Source organism: Nycticebus coucang, chromosome 19 (genome assembly GCF_027406575.1).
Source record: "Nycticebus coucang isolate mNycCou1 chromosome 19, mNycCou1.pri, whole genome shotgun sequence".
Taxonomy (NCBI): Eukaryota; Metazoa; Chordata; class Mammalia; order Primates; family Lorisidae; genus Nycticebus; species Nycticebus coucang.
This window is the reverse complement of record NC_069798.1, coordinates 9,691,624-9,714,961: the sequence shown is the minus strand read 5'-3', so window position 1 is coordinate 9,714,961 and position 23,338 is coordinate 9,691,624. Positions and strand designations below refer to the sequence as shown.

Sequence of the window (23,338 nt, the reverse complement as noted above, 5' to 3'; positions counted from 1 at the left end):
TAACTAATTATATAGGCCCTTTCTTAACTAAAACTAAAAAATGATAACTTTTAAGCATCTACATTCAGCCACAAATAAGTCTTAAAAACACAACTGTGTAATAAGCTTAACATCAACTAGACCATAAAATCCATAATTAAGTGTAACTACATCTATTCAAGGATGATTTTAATTGCCATGGTTAAAGGATGCACACTGTTACATACGAAAATCTCTTGTGTAAATGCCGGTTGCTAAATGTAGAAAAAAACAGGCTGCCAAATGATTGGTTTTCTCTTTGATATACAAAAATTCCATTTAAACTATGGAGGCTGGGAAAACAAAGTGTAGTGAGGCCTGGCGCCTTAGCATGTCTGGCACCCTGGGACCAATGAGCAGCCACCTGCCAGAAGGGTCATCCCAGCAAAGCTGGAGGAAAAGCAATTGATCATCAGATGCACAAAGTTAACAGCTTCCTCTTTAAACAGAATCTAGCACCATAAAGTTATTCCTACCTACCAGCCCAGCACCAGCCATAAGAAAACCTAAAAAGAACAAAGACAGGCCTGTCCTGGTCAATGTTTGTGAAAGCCAAACTCTGAACCGAGAGCAGAAAACCCACATTATCAAGTAACCGTAGTCACACAACGGGTGGAACTCCCACATTAGCTTCTGAAGTACAAGAAGATTTAAAAACACAATAAAACAATGTACACTGTAAACTATTCATACTTCACAGTGAAAGGTGAGGAACAGGCAAGGAAAGAATGTAGAGGTACAGAGACCAAGGAAGAGGGATGCAGAAACAAACAAAAACACAGAGGAAAGGCAAAGACGGGATACATAAATCAGAAAGGCAGCTGACCTGGAGATGCCACAGAGAAAGCAAAATGTGGGACTAAAGGATGTTCATGGAGCACCATCCCTATCCTGACGCTGGCAAACAAAAATTGTAAGATGTTTACTGCTTACTGGAATTGGAAGAGTTCATCCAGCCCAGTCTTTTAACACACATCAAAATGCTTCTAGCCGATCTCTGAAATATAGTAATAATCACTGCAGCAGCAACTCTTTTTGAGGGATTACGATGTTCCAAATTCTGAAACTTATGTTTCAAATTCTAAAGCTTATATATTATCATCTCAGAACCTTAAACGGATTATTATTTCTATTTTTAGAGATAATGAAATTGAGGCTGAGAAAGGCTACACTTATAAACTGAATGTTTCTGGCCACCCTCCTCTACAATCCCTACATTGAAGCCTTAGCCTCCAATGTGATGGCATTTAGAGGTGGGGCCTTCGGCAAGTAATTAGGTATAGATGAGGCCACAGGTTTAGTGAAGCCTCCATTTGATGGATTAATGTCTTCATAAAAAGAGAAAGAGACCAAAGCCATGTTCGCTCTCCCTCTCCTTTCCACAGGAGGATATAGCAAGAAGTCTGCAAGCCAGGAAAGGGGCTGCACTTTGACCCCGCCTGCACTTTGATCCTGCACTTCCTGGTACTATGAGAAATAAATGTCTGTTGATTGAGCCACATTTCTTTAAGTCAAATACCATCTATGGTATTTTGTTACAGCAGCCTGGCTAAAACAAGCATCTTCTTCAAGATCGTAAGCTACACTTCTTTAAACTTCTAGTTGACAGAGCCTTCCTACTTCACACAGAGGTTCACTACAGTATCAGATAGCTCTCCTGATTATGTCCACTAGAATGAGTATCATTACACTACAACAAATAGCACTACCCTCTTCTAAAAGACACTGCTACACACCACGGAGTTTCCTATTGCACGGCTACAACTAGGCCTCATCTGGTCTGGGCTGAGCACTCTGACTCCTTAAAATATCTGAAATGACTAGGTTTACTTTCACTTTTATGACAAACTAGAGAACTGTCTCTGTCTTTCTTTAAACAAGATTTCCAAACCAGACACAATGATTGCTCAGACACCACAGCCTGACTGACACGCGGTGTACACAAGATACAGTGTGCTGTTAGGTACCTGCCCTACGGGCTGGATTAAATGTTGGGAACTTCTAAGACAAAGTACTTACTGATCACTACAAATCAGAAAAACAAAATCAATAGACAATAGCAACTACCCTATTAGAGGCCAAATGGCCCTTCACACATAAAATTCAATATGCCAAATAGTCCTTCATGCATGAAATTCAATATTGCCCACCATCAGATTTTCCTTATCAAATATTTAAAGGTAAAAAGAACATACTGGAATAAATGGGTAGCTTTTAAGATTCAATCACCAAAAGCTTAAAGATTAGCTTAGAATCTTTCCTAAGCATCAAAAAACTAAATTATCATGATATATGGCAGGAATTTATAAATAACTTTCATGAGTAAATAGGTTCAAATACAGAACCGCCTCCTACAAAAACTGCCCAAAGTTATTGTGAAGGTGATCTGTTCAATCAGAAATAACTTTAAAAAAAAAAATAACTCTTTTAAGGAAAAGAGTAACAGATAAACAAAGTAGTTATTAAAATACAATTGCAATAACTTATACATTATCAATACAAAAACAGATACAGTCTATGTCACTTTTTAAGCACCATGAAAACCTCTTGCCTAAGTTTACCTTCGTTTATCTACTCAATACTAGTACGGTTAGTTAGCAGTACCACTACCAATAAACACAACTATGGTTGTTACATGTCCCTCACATTACGTGTTATGCAGTGTGTTGTAACGAGTGTATCATCTCATACTGTCTTCACAAATCCCCATGAGTGTGGTATTACTATTCCCATTTATATGAGGAAACCGAGATTAAGAAATATCCAAGGTCACAACACAATAGTAAGTGGCAGAGCCAATATTCAAACTTGAGTCTAGAACCTATGCCCTTGACTGCAACATAAAAGCCTTCTTCACACAACTCCCACATTTCTTACTACCGGTAGGCTGCTTTCAGTAATCTCAGTTGTCACTTTTACTTTATGCTACTTGGCCACATAAATGTAAAAGGATTACAAGGAGCCCAAAGAAGCAATAACCATCCTCCAAGTCTCCTCACATCATTACGAGACACATCTAGCATTAGCCTTCTCACTGGGCCATGGTTCAATATTACAAAGAAGACTTCCTGGGAACATCACCTGGGGTCAGACTTGTGGACAGAGGTAAAAACAGCTTTTATCAAAGAACATGCCCTTCTGTTTAACCTTCTGCTCACAAATGTGAGGAATATGCTAGGAAGGAACCGAGACTCCCAGATGCTTCAGGAAACAGACATCAGGACACCACCTATTCCAGCCTGTGCCTATGCTCCTGGACCAAACACCTCCAGGACACCCACCGTTACACTGTGCATTTGATTAGCCCGTAGTATTTTTCAAGAACTTTCTCAAACATACCTCTCATTTGAGGTTCAAAAATAAGGCAAGGCAGGCATTATTCATTTCATATTTGAGACTTGAGACAAGAGGTTGTTTACTTTCCAATTACTATTCTCTAGAACCTAATTTCTCCTCTACTCAGGATCCCTGCTTCTCCACTAGCTTGTCTGTGACTTAAATCATTGGGTCTTAAAAGTCATCTGGTATCCCGGAGGACAAAAAATCTGAGTGCTGAACTCAGGTTACACTAAAGCTCCTATTTCTCCGGAAATCCCAGACTAACCAAGAAATGGAAGTTCCTGGAGGCTAAGTAGTGGGTACCCACAGCAGCCTCTGCCCCAGGCTTCTCCCAGATTAGAGAGGGCAGGGAGTGAAAGTTGCCCAGGGGCTCACCCACATCTGGGAACTTAACTGAGTCAAGACATTTCAGAAAACATTTCAAGTGTGCCCAGCAGATGCCATGGAGATCACAAAGAATGAAGCTAGACATAAGGGGTGGAAAACTACACAAAATGGTGCAGTCTACAAGTAGCAAGCAGCACTTCAAACAGCAACGCTCAGCCCTGATAAAGAAGTCAGCCCTCCTGAGAAGCTGCTCTCCGGCATTCAAATTCAAGCAAATGCCTTACTTTGTACCTCTTAGTTTTTCTTCCATCTCCCCCATTGTAGCATAATGCTGATTTGTTTCCTTCATTTTTTATTTTATATGCTTGCTTTATAAAATAGGAAACAGAAGCAGCACCAGGAACAACCTGGCCCACCCCTCAAGCAGCACCACAAAACAGAAGGTACACTAATGCCCATCAGATCTCCTTGCAGATGAAACTGATCATGAGGACATATTGACAGCTGCTCATCTAAAATTCACAGCTCCTAGACCCTCACAGGAGCAAGAGCCCCAAATGTCTCCTCAAAAGCAAGGCAGGTCTCTTTTAGCCTGGGCTGGTTGAATAGGGCTTTCCTCCATACCTAGGACCTTTAAATCCCTATGCACAGAATCTGTCAACTAAACCCAGTGCCTCCTGGCAAACTTCCTGAATATACTAAGTTCTCCAGACAGCTTTTTGACACAGTGAAAAAGGAAGTTTGTAAGCCGCCTCGTCCCAGAAGGCCTTGCTATATAATATCCCTATAGGTTAAACAATCACATAAGACATTGTGCAATTCCTTCAAGGAAAACAGGATCAGATCATGTGGCGAGGACGAACTGGAAAAGAGGAGGCTCAAAACAGACAGCACTTTGGAAGCCACTATAACAAATTCAAACAGGAGGTGGCAGAGTGCTCAGGTGGCAGATTGCACAGGATCAGCAAGCCCTGTCGACAGGCTGAGAGCAGATGCTGAAGAGGGGAACGGTGCTGAGAGTCGCCCCACCATTTCTACACAGAGCCAAAATACCTGTGGTACACAGGTAGGACTTACTGAATACTGTTCAATGTACCAGTGTAGATACATGGAAAAAAAGTGGTAGATCTGGTGAGGAGCTCCCTATCAAGGCTGAACTTAAAGGACATTACTCACTACAATGTTAAAAATTTTGTATGAGGGCAGTGTCTGTAGCTCAAAGGAGTAGGGCGGCAGCCCTGTATGCCGGAGGTGGTGGGTTCAAATCCAGCCCCGGCCAAAAACTGCAAAAATAAAATAAAATAAAAATTTTGTACGCATTGGCTCAGCACCTGTAGCTCAGTGGTTAGGGCGCCAGCCACATGCACCAAGGCTTGTGGGTTCAAACCCGGCCCTGGCCTGCTAAACAATGATGACAACAACAAAAAAATAGCCTGGCATTGTGGCGGGTGCCTGTAGTCCCAGCTCCTTGGGAGGCCGAGGCAAGAGAATTGCTTAAGCCCAAGAGTTTGAGGTTGCTGTGAGTTGTGACACCAGGGCACTCTACCGAAGGTGAACCAGTAAAACTGTCACACACATACAAACCCAACAAACAGAATGTTACTTTCCATTTTAGGATCTACTCAGATAATACACACAGTGTATTTTATTTTGAAATTTAAAGATACATATATAAGTGAACATTAGGATTTTTTTGCTGAGTAAGATGAATATTCTGGTACTTTGTTAAGCATTAAGAAAAACTAAGCTATTGTTACCAGCCATTTTCCTTGAAGGCTCTGCTCTATAGAATTATATGTTTGGGTGTCTTCTGTAAGTAAACTAAGTGGTAGAAAATTGATAACCTGGGGCAGTGCCTGTGGCTCAGAGGAGTAGGGTGCTGGCCCCATATACTGGAGGTGGCGGGTTCAAATCCAGCCCCGGCCAAAAAAAAACTGCAAAAAAAAAAGAAAGAAAAGAAAATTGATAACCTGGTGGTACTCCTCACTTTGTTTTCTATAATAATCTTTGGTCATGGCGTGATCTTGGTCACGTTCACCCCTTTCCTTTGCCCCAGCTGAGTTCCCGGTGACTTCCTCTGACAGACCAGCAGTTCTCTTCTGCTACAAGTCACTGCTAGCCACTCAGTGATCTCTAGAATCATCTTCACAGGTTTCTTTTTTCTCATGGAGATAGTTTTAGATTTATTCATCTTGAAGAGTAGTGGTGTTCTTAATTTTCCCTGACAGACTAGATGTAAGCAGGTTTTTAGAGGTCTTCATCAGCATCCAGAGAAAAGTATTGGTTTCTGACTGTGTAATTATTATTATTTTTTATCGTTGGGGATTCATTGAGGGTACAAAGAACCAGGTTACATTGATTGCAGGGTCTCGCTCTGGCTCAGGCTGGTCTCAAACCTGTGAGTTCAGACAATCCACCTGCCTTGGCCTCCCAAGTGCTGGGATAAGTACTCCCAGGAGTGAGCCACTGCACCAGCCAAAAAGTAGATTTATTTCCCTAGGAGCTAAGTTTCCTCAGTTATGAGGGCTGAGAGTGATATAAATTCTTTTTAGTATAGTAAGAAGAAATAGTGACTAACCCAGTTAAAGAAAAGAATACTTAATGAAGCCACACGAGCCTTTGGATCCCACACTGTACCTAACAAATATGTATCTGGAAGTCATTGTTCTCCATGACAAATGTCATGGACATTTATGTCATAGTCATAAACAGCAGGAAACCTTCTAAAAATAAAAAATTTTCCTATGAGGAGAAGGCTAAAATGAACCCTTCGGTGTTGAACTGGAACTGGAGGTCTCAGTAAGAACTCATGATTCTTAAATACACACACAGATGAATAGATGCATAAACAGAGATGTGTCTATGTCTGAGCTAGAATACATAAATATCCTAACTCTCTAAGACAGATCTAGAATCAAGGATACTCTCAAAGCAATCTGCTGTCTATGGCCCCGATCTTGGCTTCTAAATAATCATTCTTCAATAAAAAGAACAGTGCTCCTTGGAGAAATGGTTGATTCCAGGATCAGGGCAGGACTATACAAGAAGCTGCCGGACCATTTATCTTGTAGTACCAGAAAGCAAGAAAGGGCTCAAATCAAAAAAATAGAGGCATGGGGCAGCGCCTGTGGCTCGGTGAGTAGGGTGCCGGCTCCATATACCAAGGGTGGTGGGTTCGAACCCCGCCCTGGCCAAATTGCAACAACAACAACAAAATGGCTGGGTGTTGTGGCAGGCACCTGTAGTCCCAGCTACTCGAGAGGCTGAGGCAAGAGCTAGAGGTTGCTGTGAGCTGTGATGCCATGGCACTCTACCGAGGGCAACCGAGGGCAACAAAGTGAGATTCTGTCTCTAAAAAAAAAAAAAAAAAAAAAGGAATTAAAAGGCATGTTAAAGAAACAGAGTCAATCTCAAAGACTCAAAGAGCGCCCAAGGGCTAAAGCTACAGCAATTTAAGCAACAAAATAAGGTTATTATAATCCAAAGAATAAAATATTCATGAGTTTACACTGACGTGAATATGTATGTAGATGAGAAGGGACAGCTTTCTCTTAAAGGATAATTCCAGTTAATAAATGAAGAATGAACTAGAAACTCACTATTAGAATACACCAAAGTAATAAATATAGTAAGATTCATTAATGAACGTTAAAAATAGAAGACAAAAATTTGAAGAGTTAAACAAGATGTCTGCATATTCTCAAAATATCTTCCCCAAGATCATAATCATTATGAGAAGAAAAACCAGTAACTTTCCAGTGGAGAAACACAGCAGACCCACCCATGATGAAGGGATCCAAGGGAACCTTAAGACACACCTACAAGTTGTCTAAAATCAGAGTTTTCCCAAGAGGGGTAAGACCCTTTTATAGAATTGTGTCCAACACCTCTAGACAAGGCCAGCATAGTTCCTGACTTTTTGGAACATCTAAAGGCACAGTGACAGAATTAAGAGATGTTTTCCCAGGGCAGAAAGCTGAATGACCGCCTCCCCACCCCCCAGATCACACCTACAATATGAGGCTCATCCAGGCGCTCCAACTGAGTGGAAGAGCTCAGCTAACTGGGAGCATATCATCAGGACTATCTGGGCAAACTGAAAGTGGGAGTATTAATAGAGCCATTTGCTGGAAGTCTGTCCAGCTGTGTAATTCAGAAACCCTGAGCAGCAAATAATTCAGACATTATTAGGTAATGCAAATAAAAAATGTATTTGTAACCATCTGCTGGACTCAGTTGTGCCATAAATATTTGCTGGATGAAGAGAATTTTGTTTCTTCTGAACTTACAGTTTCAAATCCCTTTATTAAAATCTGTATTCAGTCAAAAGGGCAAACTCAAGGAGGGAGAAGGCCATGTGTGACCCCAAGGCTACAAGTCCCTCAAACCCTAAACATATTCCTGAGCTGTGGCTCACACCTGTAATCCTAGCACTCTGGGAGGCTGAGGTGGGTGGACTGCTTGAGCTCAGGAGTTTGAGACCAGCCTGAGCAAGAAGAGACTCCATTTATTTTTCTTTCTTTCTTTCTTTCTTTTTTTGGTAGAGACAGAGTCTGACTTTAACGCCCCGGTAGAGTGCCATGACGTCACACGGCTCACAGCAACCTCCAGCTCTTGGGCTTACGCAATTCTCTTGCCTCAGCCACGGGAGCAGCGAGAGTATTAATAGAGCTAAAAAAAAAAAAAGCTGGGCCTTGTGGTGGGCACCTGTAGTCCCAGCTACTCGGGAAGCTGGAGGCAAGAGGATCACTTGAGCCCAAGAGTTATGAGCTGTGACTCCATGGCACTCTACTAAGGGTGACAAAATGAGACTGTCTCACACAACAACTCCACCCTTATACAGGAAAGAGGAAATTCTTGCTTTAGCCCCTTCCTCCTTGTTCCAGAACTCTGGTGAGCTGAGGTTCTATAGTTAATTATGAGACAGTTAAGATTATAACATTATTTTTTCTATAGGGAAGTGAAATTCCACTCAAATAATTACTTCTGTGAACACAGCCCACGCTGAATTGGAGGAACCTGACCAGTTTGGACCCATTCACCTAGTGTTGCTTCAGGGTTCCAGGCAGCACCAATAATGATAATGTGCTACCGCTGTGGTTCCACAGCTCCCTGCCTCACCCCAGCCCCACCCTGAAGTTCAGAGTTTCCTAATTTAGTATGAAGCACTCAGCACACACTCATCGGGTGATTTGCTACCTGTTCAGGTTATTAAATCTCCCCGAGCTTTTTGGAGTCAACTAGGTGCCCCAAGCCCTTTAAATCAATGAAGAGCTCGGAGAGAAAAGGATTGAGAAGCAGGGCCCTGAAGACTTCCTGGAGTATCCTCCAGCTGGAGAAGATGTGAAGACCCAAGGTCAAGTCTCACTTCCGCTGAAAACAACCAGACCTGAGTAACCTCTGTGTGCAAGGTTCTGCCAAAAATAGCCAGGTAACCTCTGGGGTCCTTTCCAGCAATAAAATGCAGAAAGATTTAATAATATATATATTAGTAATAATATTAATAATAAAATGCTATCCTATAAGTATTTCTTAAAGCCACGAGTTCAGCTAAGAACACTGTGCATTCTGCCCTAACTTAAATAATTTGGTCTTTTCCTCAGATGAACTATCGTCACTTGTTTAAAAAATATGCAAACATGATTTTTTAAAAAAAAATCTTAATTTATAACAAAGCACAGAATTCTCCTTATGGTTTTCCAAATCATGAGACATATATGTTTATATTCCAAACACATACAGCCAAAAGAAAGACTTTCAAAACTGCAATTGTCACTTTTCAACAAGAAGAGTGCCCCAAAGCTGTGACTTGTAAGTGGTGTCCAGGTCACAGAAAGCCTGGGCCTTGAGAACCAGGATTCTCCTCCTTGCCACACACACTCATGTTACAAAGTCAAACTCTTATATAATTATTACAGCTTGTTAAGCAGATATCAAATCCAGTATCAATATTAATCATTGAGAAAATTCACATTTCTCATGGGGTAGGGAGGTGACTCATGAGACTTCAATGTTCTAACAACATAAAAGAGAACTGTTAATAAAACGCAGTCTAAGCAGACACCCCTTGACCTCTCTGGAAAACACCAGCAGCAGAAAGTCTAAGAAGGTTTTCCCGGGACGCTCAGTTTATAGCCGTCAGTGCTCACCTGTCAGAATGCACTGTTAAACATTTCATAAAGGGTCAACTACGTTCACTATTCTCCACTTTGACCTTTGCAATAGATGTGCAAGAACACTTATGTATATACACTCTATAATATTAAAATGCAGATTTCAAAAGCACATTGCCTCCCCTGATAGCATCTGACTTCCATTCATGAACATCTTTCCTTTAGTTCACTGAGAACTCTGAACAAGCGTATTTCTACCAACAAAGAGATCCAAAGCAAAAAGCACACAGGATGTAATAACATTTTAAAAAGTAACAATAAAATTTGTTTGTTACTTTAGAACTAAAATCAGATTATAAACTAGATTTTGCGAACAAATTGTCCTGCTTTTATGCCTGTTTTTATAAAACTATCCATCCTTTAGGAAAAAAAAACCCCACACTTTTAAAGTACATGTTTACTTTTTAAAAGGAAAAACGTTGGGGGGGACATGGGGAAAATGAAAAAAAAAAAAAAAAGGAAAAACGTTCCATAGGTAGAGTTAAATTACAATGTCCTTAAAACTCCTGATTTTGTTTTCTTAATGCAGACTTCTGGAATTTACACTGAGCTTACATAATTTGTACTATTTCCTATCTTGCAACAAGAGAGAAAACTCTAGATTTTAAAAAATCAGAAAAGTATATTTTCCCTGCTTTATATATATATACGTTTGGTTCATAATCACAAGGAAAGTGGCTACAGTCACTCTATCAGGTATCAGAACAAAATGCCAGTTTCAAAATACTAGTTTATCTTTCAAAAAATTATGGCTGGGACCAAAATAAAAACCATAAAGATTTTAAATGCTTTGTATACCTCAACTACTAATCTTAGATGCGCAGAGACTGTGAAACCAAATGTAAACGCTAGTTTTTAAAAATTCTAATTTAAAAGCAGCAATTTCTTTCTTTTTTTTTTTTTTTAACACAGAAACCTATTTCTTAAATAACAACACATAGAAAAAGGTAGAAAAATGGTGTAGGGTGGCCAAAGATCTTTGTTCCACACAACAAAAGTCAACCAAATGCACATCTTCCAAGTTAAAGGCATTAGCCACTTTCTTTTGGTGGGTGCTCTTCTCTCAGCAGCATCCAGATTTAGCAGGCCAGGGGATGAGCACAATGACAGATGTAACTCACCAGGATACCATGAAAGGCCTTGTCATGGTAAACATCTTGAGTTTTACTTAATGAGCCTTCAGGAACCTTCTCCTTGTCTTCACTACCATCTTCCAGGTAAAACATCTTAACACTGAACTAGCTTATCAAGCATGTCTTTCCGGAAGATGCAGGTATCATCAAAACAGAAAGCTGCTCTTCTGACAAACTGTGTGTAGACTGTTTGGAGACACAGTGATATGGTTAAAACTGAAAGGAAATAGTTCTTTAAAAAAAAAAAAAAAAAAAAACCATGCATATGCGACTTTACCAATGAGATTTGCTCAAAAGGCCTCAACCCCCACTCTCCAAAGGAGATAAGCAGGGCCTGGGATGGCTGTGCCCTGTGTTTACACTGATAGGTACCAAGACCTGCCCTATCACATGACGCCACTGCAGCTGCCACCACACGGGACAGGGATTGAGTTAATGATTCCTAACCCAATCACATCCATGTCTTTACAAATAAGAACAGGTATACACAGAGAAGTAACCTTATGTCAACTAACCATGAGAAGGGAAATAGTTTAATTATGTTTTCTGAGCATTTTTGAGCTTCCCAAAGTCAGCCAGTTCATATACACTTTATAGAGCCCAACTACTCAACATTTTTTACTTTGTCATACTGGCATGACCCCAAATATTTTCACAATTCTGGGAGATACTCCACTCAGCACTGTGAATAACAAGCAATTTGATTTCAAGAGTATGGTAATACAACAATGTTCAAACATTCCTAGTATTTCCTTGCCAGCTCTAAGTCAATATATAGTAACTTTAATTGAATTTTGCTAAAAACATAAAACATATTTAATACGCATGTATAAAATAGATTTTTAAATTAAAACACACTATCTTTTTCAAAGCATTGTGGAGGACTGTGCTGTCCATTACCAAAAGTAATAGGTGGCTACGGAGCATTTGCAATCAGGCTAGTACCAATCTCAATGTGCTAAGTTATAAAATACACACTGGATTTTGAAGACTAAGAATGAAAAAACAATGAAATAATCTCATAATGTTTTATACCTATTACATGTTGAAATGATATTTGATATACAAGTTAAATAAGGTATTACAATTATTTTTTACCTCGTCTTTTTTGTAAACTTAAAAAAAATTCTGATTGCTACAAAATTCAAAACTACACATGTGGCTCCCATGTCTTTAGGGCCCTGAGACAACCCTGAGACTACAGAGCATTGGGGAGGACACACAGGCAATGTTCCACCTAAGGCAGAGCTGAAGGCTACATGGTCAGTCAGGTGTCCCTAGAAATATTCAGTTAACTCATCAACAAGGCACTAGATGATCCATACACATTTAATGGTCTTCACATTATTAAACATTTTCTCTACATCTAAACTTCAAAATGACAAAATTTCTTCACATTTGACCAAGTAATTGGGGTTTGGTATGTTTATTACACCAATATACCACCAAGGTTCATATAGTAAAAAATGGTAAGTGGCAGAATTAAAAACAAATTTCATCAAAATTAGAAATGAGAAAACTTATCTTGCATTCAATATGTTTCCCTGCTTGCCGTCCAGCCTACAAGATAGAAATATAAGCCTGGAACGCACCAAAGCACCCACAGTTGCTCGTGTAATCTAATTCAGTGTATCACTTACACAAATTTACACGATCTAAATAATGCAATGCATAAAGATTTACATCTCTTTTCCATGACTTGCTGCAGTTCCAGATTCTTGGCATCAAGAATGGATGCCAAGATGGTAGGAATAAAAACCTAATATTGAGGTGCTATCAGTAGGGGGAACAAATGGAAGGAGAAGCCAAGGCTCAGGAGAAAAGAAAAGGCCAGTAAGGAAGCATGAGAAAAGGAGAAACCTAAGTAGATTAAGGGAAAAAAGGAAGAGTCAATGGGGTGGAGGAAAAAAAAACGTGGAAGAGATGAGAAAATGTGCAGGCAGATAGCAGAAGGGGAAAACTGTACATAGGAGGGTAGATGGAAAGGAGAAAGAAAAAAGAAAAAAGACCTTATCCACTTTAGATGTAAAGAATCTGAGGCCCAAAAAAGGTCAGGCAATTAAACCCAAAGTTACCCACTTGGTTGGTGAACGTGCCAGAACAAGCCACCTCCTAATTTCTAGCTCAGCGCTTTTTTCACTAAAGAGGGACAAGAGAGAATGTACTAGGGGAAGGGAGAAAGGTTGACAAGAACAAGAGAAAAGGCCTAACAAGTGAAGCGTGGTTTAGACCCAGCAGGGCAGAGGGCACTGGGTAGAACTCTGCAGCAGCGTTCATTCGCCTCCAATCTCTCTTACACAACAAGCAGCTCCCAGGCCAGCCATGTGGGTTTCCTGCTAGCTATGGTTTGGTTTCACGGTTTTGATCGATGAGTCACAGAATGTTCTGACTGCAAGGGAGCACACACCATGAACCCGTCAGAAGTGAGCTCATCTTCTAAACACACATGTTGACACCAGGCACACACCTACAGCTTCCTCGTATGGCAACCTGGGGATCATCCTAACCCCCAAGGCTGGCACTCAATGATCTGAGTCTAGCTCACCCACCTGCAGGGCAGCATTTTCGTCTTAGTCAATAATGTTAAAATCACAACCAACAGTGGTTAATCATCCCTATAATTTTCAAAGGAAAATGCTGCAGTAATGTCATACTTTTTTCTCTATAGGGTAAACAGCTAAATGCTAAGAAAAACTACTTTTGCGTAGCATCTTCAATGATCTTTAAAAACCCCTCAGACTAGGTATAAAGGACTTTTAAAGAAAGTATAAGGATTTATTTAAAACTTCCTAGCCTGAGGTTCAGCGCCCGTAGCCCAGTGGTTACAGAGCCAGCCACATACACCAAGGGTGGCGGCTTCAAACACGGCCCGGGCCAGCTAAACAGCAATGACAACTCCAATAAAAAATAGCCGGGCCTTGTGGTGGCCACCTGCAGTAGGAATAAAAACCTAATATTGAGGTGCTATCAGTAGAGGGGAAAAAATGGAAGGAGAAGCCAAGGCTTGGCTGAAGCCTGGGGAGGCTGAAGCAAGAGAATTGCTTAAGCCCAAGAGTTTGAAATTGCTGTGAGTTGTGACACTTCGGCACTCTAGCCAGGGCGACATACGGAGACTCTGCCTCAAAAAAACAAAACAAAACAAAAAACTTCCTAACCTGAAATTTTTGCTTATGTGAAGTTGCACTAAACTGGCTCAACAGAAATGCCTTTATGTTGCCACAGCTGTTTTATTTTACTATCAAACATGAAAATCATAGCGCTCCCTCCAGTGGCCATACTGTGGAAATGCAAAGCCTTTCTCTTGAATTACCAAGAAGATTGGAAAAAAATAATCTTTGATCAGTAAAAAAAAAAAAAAAAAAAGATAAAAATATTTTTAAAGCCTCAGTTACAAAGAATTTCATAACATCCACCCTAACTATTATATAGTAAAGGACTTAACTCAAGGGCATTGTTGCATGTTAAAGTCCACTCATGACAAAAGGACCCACATGTAAAAGGACCAAAGCCTCCTCTCCCCAACAAATTTGGTTAAATTTAAAGCCAAATGGTTCTCTTATCATCTACTCTAAAGCACAGGAAGTGTTTCTTTCCCTGCGTGGAATTACTTAAAATATGCTGTTTAAACTGTGAAAACAACCTGAAAGGGACTGATAGGTTTTATTCAAAACTCTGCTTACTGGCACTCTCAGGTTTTTAAAAAAGCTTGTTGATTAACTACTTATTGGATAATGGTTATACAGTTTGTTCAAGTTCCAGCGTGTCATGATACACTCACACAATCCCAAACTCTAAATAGGATAGCTAGTGGTTATTCTACTGAAATTCAAATGAATAATTAAATCCAAATAGATCTTTCCAGGAACAAAGGAGAAAAACAAGAAGGGTCTCCTGAGGTCAGGGGCCTAGCTTAAAGAGACTTTGCCAAAGAAAAACTTCTTTTGAAGACTTATCTCTAAAAATCATGCATTTTATATTCTGCTCTGATTTAAATGTTACCATATAAAGAAAAAAAAAACTGGCTAAAGTTTTCCTCTCTCAAGTTCAAGGGTTAATGTGTCACTTTTACTGTAAGGCTTAGAACATCACAGTTTAAGGAATATGGAACTAAACAACCACAGAGGTCTAACCCTTCTGACACTGATGTTCTAGGTCAGCAGTTCTCAACCTGTGGGTCTTGACCCACAGGAACTGTACTAAGGACCACGCGGCATCAGGAAGGTTGAGAATCACTGTTCTAGGTCAAATTTTCGCCCAATATTTTCAGAGTAGAGAGACAATACTACACGTCACCTGGCTGTAGCATCCAAATGTACATACGAGGGTCACTATGGAAGTTTTGAGATGGACTGTGTTATAGCGCATTATTTCACTTCCAAGAAACATGGTTGACAGTGACCAATGTCCTTTCTGATTCGCCCCTACAAGTTTCAACTTACTTGGCTTATAGGTGTTGCTGGGATGGCTTCATTTGTTTCCATCAGTGTGGATTTTATGGTTCTTGATTTTCTGTGTGGAAACTTTTGCAATGACCCACCTATCTAGGATTAAGAGAGTAGAGCTAAACAGACCAAATGAAGGATCACAATTATGCCCTGGCTTGTATCACAACATTTGGACAAAGCTGTCAGCAAAGTAATGCCAAAAGAAGTGGAAAACTCCTGAGATCTTGGCTGTTCACAGGATGGGGGGAGTAGGGAAAGAAGGGAGCTGTTAATTACATAATAATTTGTTTAGATGTTTGTCTTTTTCTTCTCTCATTTTTATCTCTGATAATGGTTTGCACAGTGATGTAAAGGGATGACACCCTAAGTATAAACTAATTTTCTATACTAGAACTATGTCACCCCATTTTACTCAAACTCAAATCCTTTTTTTTTGAGAAGTGTCTCACTATGTCACCCTCGGTAGAGTATAGTGGCGTCGCAGCTCATAGCAACCTCAAACTCTTGGGCTTAAGCGATTCTCTTGCCTCCAGGCTCCTGCCACAACACCCAGCTATTTTTTTGTTACTGTTGTAGTTGTCATTGTTGTTTAGCAGGCCCAGGCCGGGTTCGAACCCACCAGCCTGGGTGTATTGTGACTGGTGCCCCACACAGAGTTATGGGCACCACCCAAACTCAAATCCTATTGAAAATACAGATCTCATTATTGTCAAATTTTTAAATAGTAAAAATAATCTTAAAAGTGTAGTGCTTTAATCTTTTCAGAAAAAAATAATTTGGTACAAATTCACAACTAAAGACGACCCCTCCGCCCCGCATCACAGTATGAGTGAAGCCAAACGAAGGTGCTGGAGGAAGCAGCGTCGGGTCCCTGCAACTCCACATCAAAAACTGAGACGGCTTAGAACTTGCCACAGAAAACTGCAACGAATAATAAATGAAAGGGGCAAGCGTTGGTTATATCATTAACACAATCCAAAGAAAACGTACGTGAAATTACCACAAATTGGAGCCCTGCACTGGTAGCACGCCCGTAGTCCCAGGTACTTGGAAGACAGGGGCAAGAACATCATTTAAGCCCAGGAGTTGGAGACAAACCTGAGCAACACAGCGAGACCCTTTCTCACTTTAAAAACATAAAAATAAAATTATCACAAATCATGAGATCAGTTGGTCATACGGTTCTTGACTCTTCAGAGGAATATTCCCTTCAACAGCTGGCTCTCCACAACATTTCCAATTCAAGATTTTCTGAACTTGAAAAATCGGTGACTGTTGTTTTAATTTTGTTGCAATAACTTTCTTTCACCTCTTTTAAACAATTCCATAAAAATTTGTATGATAAAAATACTTTTAATTAGTTGGTACTCTCCTTCCTGCCAACTTCGTCCATCTAGAGAAACGGATGGCTCTTGGGATACTGACTGAAGTACTGAACTTAGAAACCAGAAACTTGGCAACAATCGCCTGGATGTGTAGTTTCTTGGGGAGAATGTAATAATTCTATCACATATAAAGTTCATACAAATAATACACACCCTAGGATCTCAAGAGATAAGTACACGAAGGACATCAACAGACAACTGACACGGTATCCACGTAACTGTCACCAACTGCGAGAAGCTGCTCAGTCTCACCTCTGGCAAGTGGAAACGCCAGGACTCTGGAGCCTCTGCATTTAACCATCTTTTGATGTTTCATTAACAGTTTGCTCTCTATCACATTAGTAGGCTTTAAGAAAGTATCACCCACGTAGTCAGGGTTTTCATTTTAATAAGAAGTCATCATGAATGCTGCTGGGAAGAGATGGGCAACAGTATAAATTTTTCACCTCTGGGCCTTCTTTGTTTCTGTAGTCAGCTGTCTCAATTTCTACTTTTTCAAACATCCATGCTTCTCAACCTCAGAATGTGCAACATTTCATATTCTTGTATATAGGTTTATTTGTGTTCTTCAGGAAATAATGAACAGCAAAAAATAATAATGTAATTTGCTATGAGAACGATGACTTAAAGAATTTCCTTTTACAAAGTTTAGAAAATTCTAACACTACATTTAAGTCTGTTACAAAGTAAGGACTTTAACTGGTGAAATTTAAATTAAAATGAAAGTAATCAGTTTCAGTCCCAGATCTCTTCTGTGGTTATAACCTAAGAATATGGGGAAAAGGGATAGGGAGGGGAGGGAGGGTGATTAGTGGGATTACACCCATGGTACAGTTTACAAGGGTACATGTGAAACTTAGTAAATGTAGAATATAAATGTCTTAATGCAATAACTAAGAAAATGCCAGGAAGGCTATGTTAACCAGTGTGATGAAAATGTGTCAAACTGTTTATAAAACCAGCATATGGTGCCCCATGATTGCATTAATGTACACAGCTATGATTTAATAATAATAAATAAAAAAGAACAAAAGTAATCAGAATTCTTAAATAGTCTTCAGAAGTTAAATCTGCCAACTTCAATCTAAAAATTCCGAGTTGGCTCGGTGCCTGCAGCTCAGCAGCTAGGGCGCCAGTCACATACACTGGAGCTGGCGGGTTCAAATCCAGCCCAGGCCTGCCGAACAACAATGACAACTACAACCAAAAAAATAGCTGGGCATTGTGGTGGCACCTGCAGTCCCAGCTACTTGGGAGGCTGAGGCAAAAGAATCGTGTAAGCCCAAGAGTTTGAGGTTGCTGTGAGCTGTGATACCACAGCACTCTCCCGAGGGTGGTATAGTGAGACTCTGTCTCAAAAATAAATAAATAAATAAATAAATAAATAAATAAATAAATAAATAAAGCTCAGGCTCAGCACCTGTGGCTCAAGCGGCTAAGGCACCAGCCACATACACCTGAGCTGGCGGGTTTGAATCCAGCCCGGGCCCACCAAACAACAATGCCGGCGGCAACCAAAAAATAGCCCAGTTACTTGGGAGGCTGAGGCAGGAGAATTGCTTGAGCCCAGGAGTTGGAGGTTGCTGTGAGCTGTGATGCCACAGCACTCTACCCAGGGCAACAGCTTGCGGCTCTGTCTCAAAATTAAAAAATTAAAAAATACAGTTCAAGTAACATGTATAAGAGAAAAATTGCAGTACTAATGCCCAGTTTTACACATGACAATAGCTATATCACAGACATGCAATTTCAGATGGAAAAACTAATTCTCTGGTGAAGGTAAAGCCTCAAATAACACACTGAGTATCAAAGTTAAGTCATCTTTGCTAGTCTTAGAAGCTAAATGCCTGTAATGTCTAAAATCTAACTTTACAATGTCAGGGTCAGGACACAGAGAGGATCTAAAACACCAAGAGGCATTAGTAAAAGCAGCAACACCAGGAGGAATGCTCCCCTCCTTCTGAGGACAACCGCACCACTGAAATGCAAGTGTGATGTTTTATTACAATTTATTTTTCTTCCAGACTCAATGTGCTTTATAAAAAGGCTTGCTGAGGAATAAGACATTACTTTGTGTAAAAATCATTAGCCTTCAAAACAAATTAATTTTATTCAAGTTTTTAATGTATACTTTAATCACAAAGCTACTGAACATGAAAAGGAGTAAGCAAAGTTAATCTAAGCTAAATGCTCATGAGAATTTATATAATAAACCATATATATGTAAGTACTTATATCCATGTCATATAAGGAAATATCATCCTGGCAACCAACCACTATTTATCTAGTACTTATTCTGAGCCATACCCTGGAGTAAGTCCTTTGCATTTATTAGCTCTGATCTACACAACTTCCATGAAAAACAGTTTGCTTTATCCTTATACTTTTTTTTTTTTTTTATTGTTGGAGATTCATTGAGGGTACAATAAGCCAGGTTACACTGATTGCAATTAGACAAAGAAACTGAGGCTCAGAGAGGATATGTAATACACATCCTAGTTCAACCAGTTAAGAGCTCACGATGTCTTCCATAGTGACCTTGAATTTATTACTTAAACTGAAACCCAGATCTAACGTGTTAAGTATTTTAAAAAATCTCAAACATCATGCAGTGAATCTAAAATAAAATATCTAGAAATAAACTTAACCAATAAGGTAAAAACTTGTACAATTAAAATTATAAAATAATGCTGAAAGAAATTAAAGATGACTTCAGTAAACAGAAAGACATCCGTGTTCAAGGATGGAAAAACTCAGTATTGTTAAGATGTCAATATTACCTAACGTTATCTACAAATTCCATGCAATCTCTATCAAAATTCCCAAAGCCTCAAATTCATATGGAGTTAGTTACAAGGGATCCTGACTAGCCAAAACAATACTGAAAAATAACAAAGTTGGAAAACTAATTTTAAAACTTTAAGTTACAGTCATCAATCCAGTTCCAGTGTGGTACACGCATAAAGACAGATATAAAACTGAGAGTCCAGAAATAAACCCAGACATTTATGACCAACTGATTTTTGACAAAAGTGTCAAATCCATTCCATGAGAGGAAAGAATAGTCTCTTTGACAGATGTTGTGTGACAACTGGACCTCTACATACAAAGGAATAAAGCTGAACCCCTATTTCATACCACATATAAAAAATTAACTCAAAATGGATCAATGACCTAGAACCATAAAAATCTTAGAAGAAAACACGGGAGTAGATCTTCATGATCTTGGAATTGGCAAATGACTCTTAGATATGAAGTCAAAAACATAAGTAACAAAACAAAGTAGAAAAATTGGATTTATCAAATGTAAATACTTTTTTTCATCAAAGGACATTATGAAGAAAGAGAAAAGAAGTACAGAAATAGAAGAAAATATAGGCAAACCATATATCTAGTAAGGGTTTAAAATACAAAGAACATGTAAAGAATTCCCACAACTCAACAACAGAAAGACAAACAATTTAGTTAAAACCCAAAGATGTGAATAAGCATCTCTTCAAAGAAGATATACAAATAGCCACCAAGTACAAAAGATGCTCAATGCTATCAATGATGAGGGAAATAAATCAAAACCACAATGAGATATCACGTCATACTCACTAGGATGGCTACAATTAAAAGAAAAACGGAAAATGAAGTAGAAAGAACGTATAGAAATCAAAACCCTGGGTTAGAATATAAAATAGTATCACCACTGTGGAAAACAGTTTGGCCGTTCCTCAAAAAGCTAAACATAGAATTAATTACATATGGAATTACTAGCAATTCCGCTCCTTGGTATATACACAAAAGATCTGAACACAGGGGCTCAAATGCTCATATACCAATGTTCATGGCAGCATTACTCACAACAGCCAAAATGCTGAAATACAAATGTCCACCAACAGATGAATGAACACAACATACTATGTCCACATAACGGACAGTAAACTGATGTTTACTCAGCCATAAACGTCAGTGACGTTCTGTACATTCTGTAACAGGGACAACCCCTGAAGACATAGAAAACAAAGCCAGGGGAGAAAGGGCAAATACACGATCCCACTTACATGAAATATCTAGAATAGGCAAATTCATAAACAGAAGTACAGCAGAGGTCATCAGGATTGGGAGTATGGCAATGGGAATTACTGCTTCATGGTTTTAGAGTTTCTGTTTGAGGTCATGAAAAAATTGGGGGGAGTAGTGGAGATAGCTGAACAACATTGTAAATGTAATTAACACCATTAAATCACTTAAAAATGCTTAAAATGGCAAGTCTTAAAGGTGTTTTACCACAATGAGAAAATTACACAATGAAACCCTAACTCAAACTCGGAAGCAATGTCAGGATGACCCAAAGGCACGATAACAGACTTATTCTTGGCAATAAACGTCATCATTTTCTTTTCCTACTCTGTCACTAGCTTGCGAGGTCATTTGAGCAAGTATGACTCGCCCTCAATTTCCTTATCTAAAAAATGAATTTCTGGAAAATTTCTCTGTAACCTTCTAAGTGAAACAATCTGACAGTGCAAAAACTAAACTTTTCTCAGTGCTTAACTCTACAAAATAGAAAGCAATTATTTCCTACATCTTAGTTTTTACCAGGAACAACAGTGATTCTATAGCAATGACTTAACAAAACATTACATGTAGCTGTCCGTTTCTGTGTCTACCTATGCACAACTGAGAGCTTCTTCCTTCAGTCAAAACATTACATGGGACCAAACAAATCCACTTCTGATCGCAACTTAAATTCCTAGACTAAGCTTCTGAACATCTAGAAGCAACCTTAGAAAATATACCAGTCTCACTTCTAAGAACCAAACTAAGTTCTGGAATGTACCTTCTGTACAGAAAGTGCACAAATCAGCAGCATGCGTGTATACCAACACAACCATGTGCAGTTTGGGTTTGAGGGATCTGCTGGTACTCCTCGCATGTGGGCTAGTATGTGGACTCCAAGCAAAAAAAAAAAAAAAAACCTGATTCAAAACCAAACTATTTAAAAGACGAGAATGTGCAGGTACTGGAAAGTTCAATTACTTCCCAGTTAATCTAGCCTTCTACCATACATCAACTTTAAAACAGTGGTTCTCAACCTGCGGGTCGCAACCCACAAGAACTGTATTAAAGGGTCGCGGCATTAGGAAGGTTGAGAACCACTGCTTTAAAATGTAGTACAAAAGGTACCTAAATGCATGCCTACTATTCAAAGATGCTGCTAAGGGAATAAGATACTCATTTAACAAATACTATTACTGCCTTTTAAACCTTGGGCCTGCCCAGCACAAACCCAAAACACAAAGATGGTGTATGTTGTTTCTCTTTTCAGAATGCTAGGAAAATTTTATAAAGATAATTTAGTAAAGGGAACAGGCGGTAACCACAAGCCAAACTGGCCTTCAATCTGTGCAGCAGACCTACATTCAGGCTCCCAGGACAGCTGGGAAAGGAAGAAGCTTCTGCAGGACGTTTGGTGGCAATGGAGGCCAGGCATGGGGGTGGTGATTGGATTTACAGCTTTTTGGGTTTTGTATTCTTTAGCTGATAGTAACAGAGTTGTACTTATTTGGAGGGTACAAGTGATACTTTGATGCATGTACACAATGAGTAATGATCAAATCAGGGTATCACCTCAAATGTTTATCTTTTCTTTGAATTTATACCTTTTTTTTTTTTTGAATTTATACCTTTTAATGGTTTAGACCTAGGTTTCAGTCTTGGCACACTGACATTTGAAGTCAGATAATTCTTTGGGAGGTAGCATCCCAGACCTCCAACCACCAGAAGCCAAGAGAACCAACTCCTGTGTGACAATTAAAAATGTATCTGGTCCTCTACTTTGGTTCCTGCTGTTTTATATGATTGACATGTTATTTAAAATATAACTGCCTTGACTTTTTGGAGACTTGTACTGTAAATAAATAAGACTTACAATAAACTAAGACTCTAGTAAAAAAAAAAAAAATGTATCTGGTCATTTCTGAACATCCTCTGGGGGCAAAAGCGCCACTGGTTTCGACAGAGAGCAGTGGCCATGTATTTATAAGCCCATCCTGGCTGGGTCCACAGAAATATGTTAGGGACAGGCCAGTGGACACATAACCTGGGCTCTGGTTCAGGCAGCTGAGTTTTACATGACAGCTCTGCCACTTTGCATGGTTCCTCAGCACTTAACCTTTCTCAGATTCAGCTTGACCTGAGCTTCATAGGACTCCTTTATAGAGCAGGAGTCAGAATACCTATCAGGTAGGATTGCTGCGAAGATTCCATGACACGGCAGCTGGAAACTACTAACTGCTTAGGGTTCATTTTCTTCCTTTTTGTAAAAAAAAAAAAAAAAAAAAAATTGAATAGTTCCCAGACCTACACCATAGTAAGTGCCTAACAGATGACTGTTAGGATAGTATCCCTGCCATCAAGGAGCTCACTATTTAAAGAGGGGCACAGGAAAGTAAATAAATGCCCTTTTAATCAATAGCTGTTTACATCTCTGTGTTTTAGCTTCCCAAATCATTTCCCCATTCCTTAAG

General features: G+C 39.4%; 1 protein-coding gene across 2 annotated transcripts in view; it reads right to left on the bottom strand.

Annotated features, from left to right (window-relative positions):
- LPIN2 (lipin 2) overlaps positions 1–23,338 on the bottom strand; it is an 81,839-nt gene that overhangs the window by 45,791 nt on the left and 12,710 nt on the right. The window contains exon 1 of one of the 2 annotated variants that reach the window (XM_053571271.1): positions 10,979–11,213. The exons of the other annotated variant lie outside the window; for it this stretch is intronic. Within the exon in view, the coding sequence (XP_053427246.1) occupies positions 10,979–11,083 (105 nt within the window). The 5' untranslated portion in view covers positions 11,084–11,213. Of the gene's footprint in view, positions 1–10,978; positions 11,214–23,338 lie in introns of those variants that run through there. 2 annotated transcript variants of the gene reach the window in all.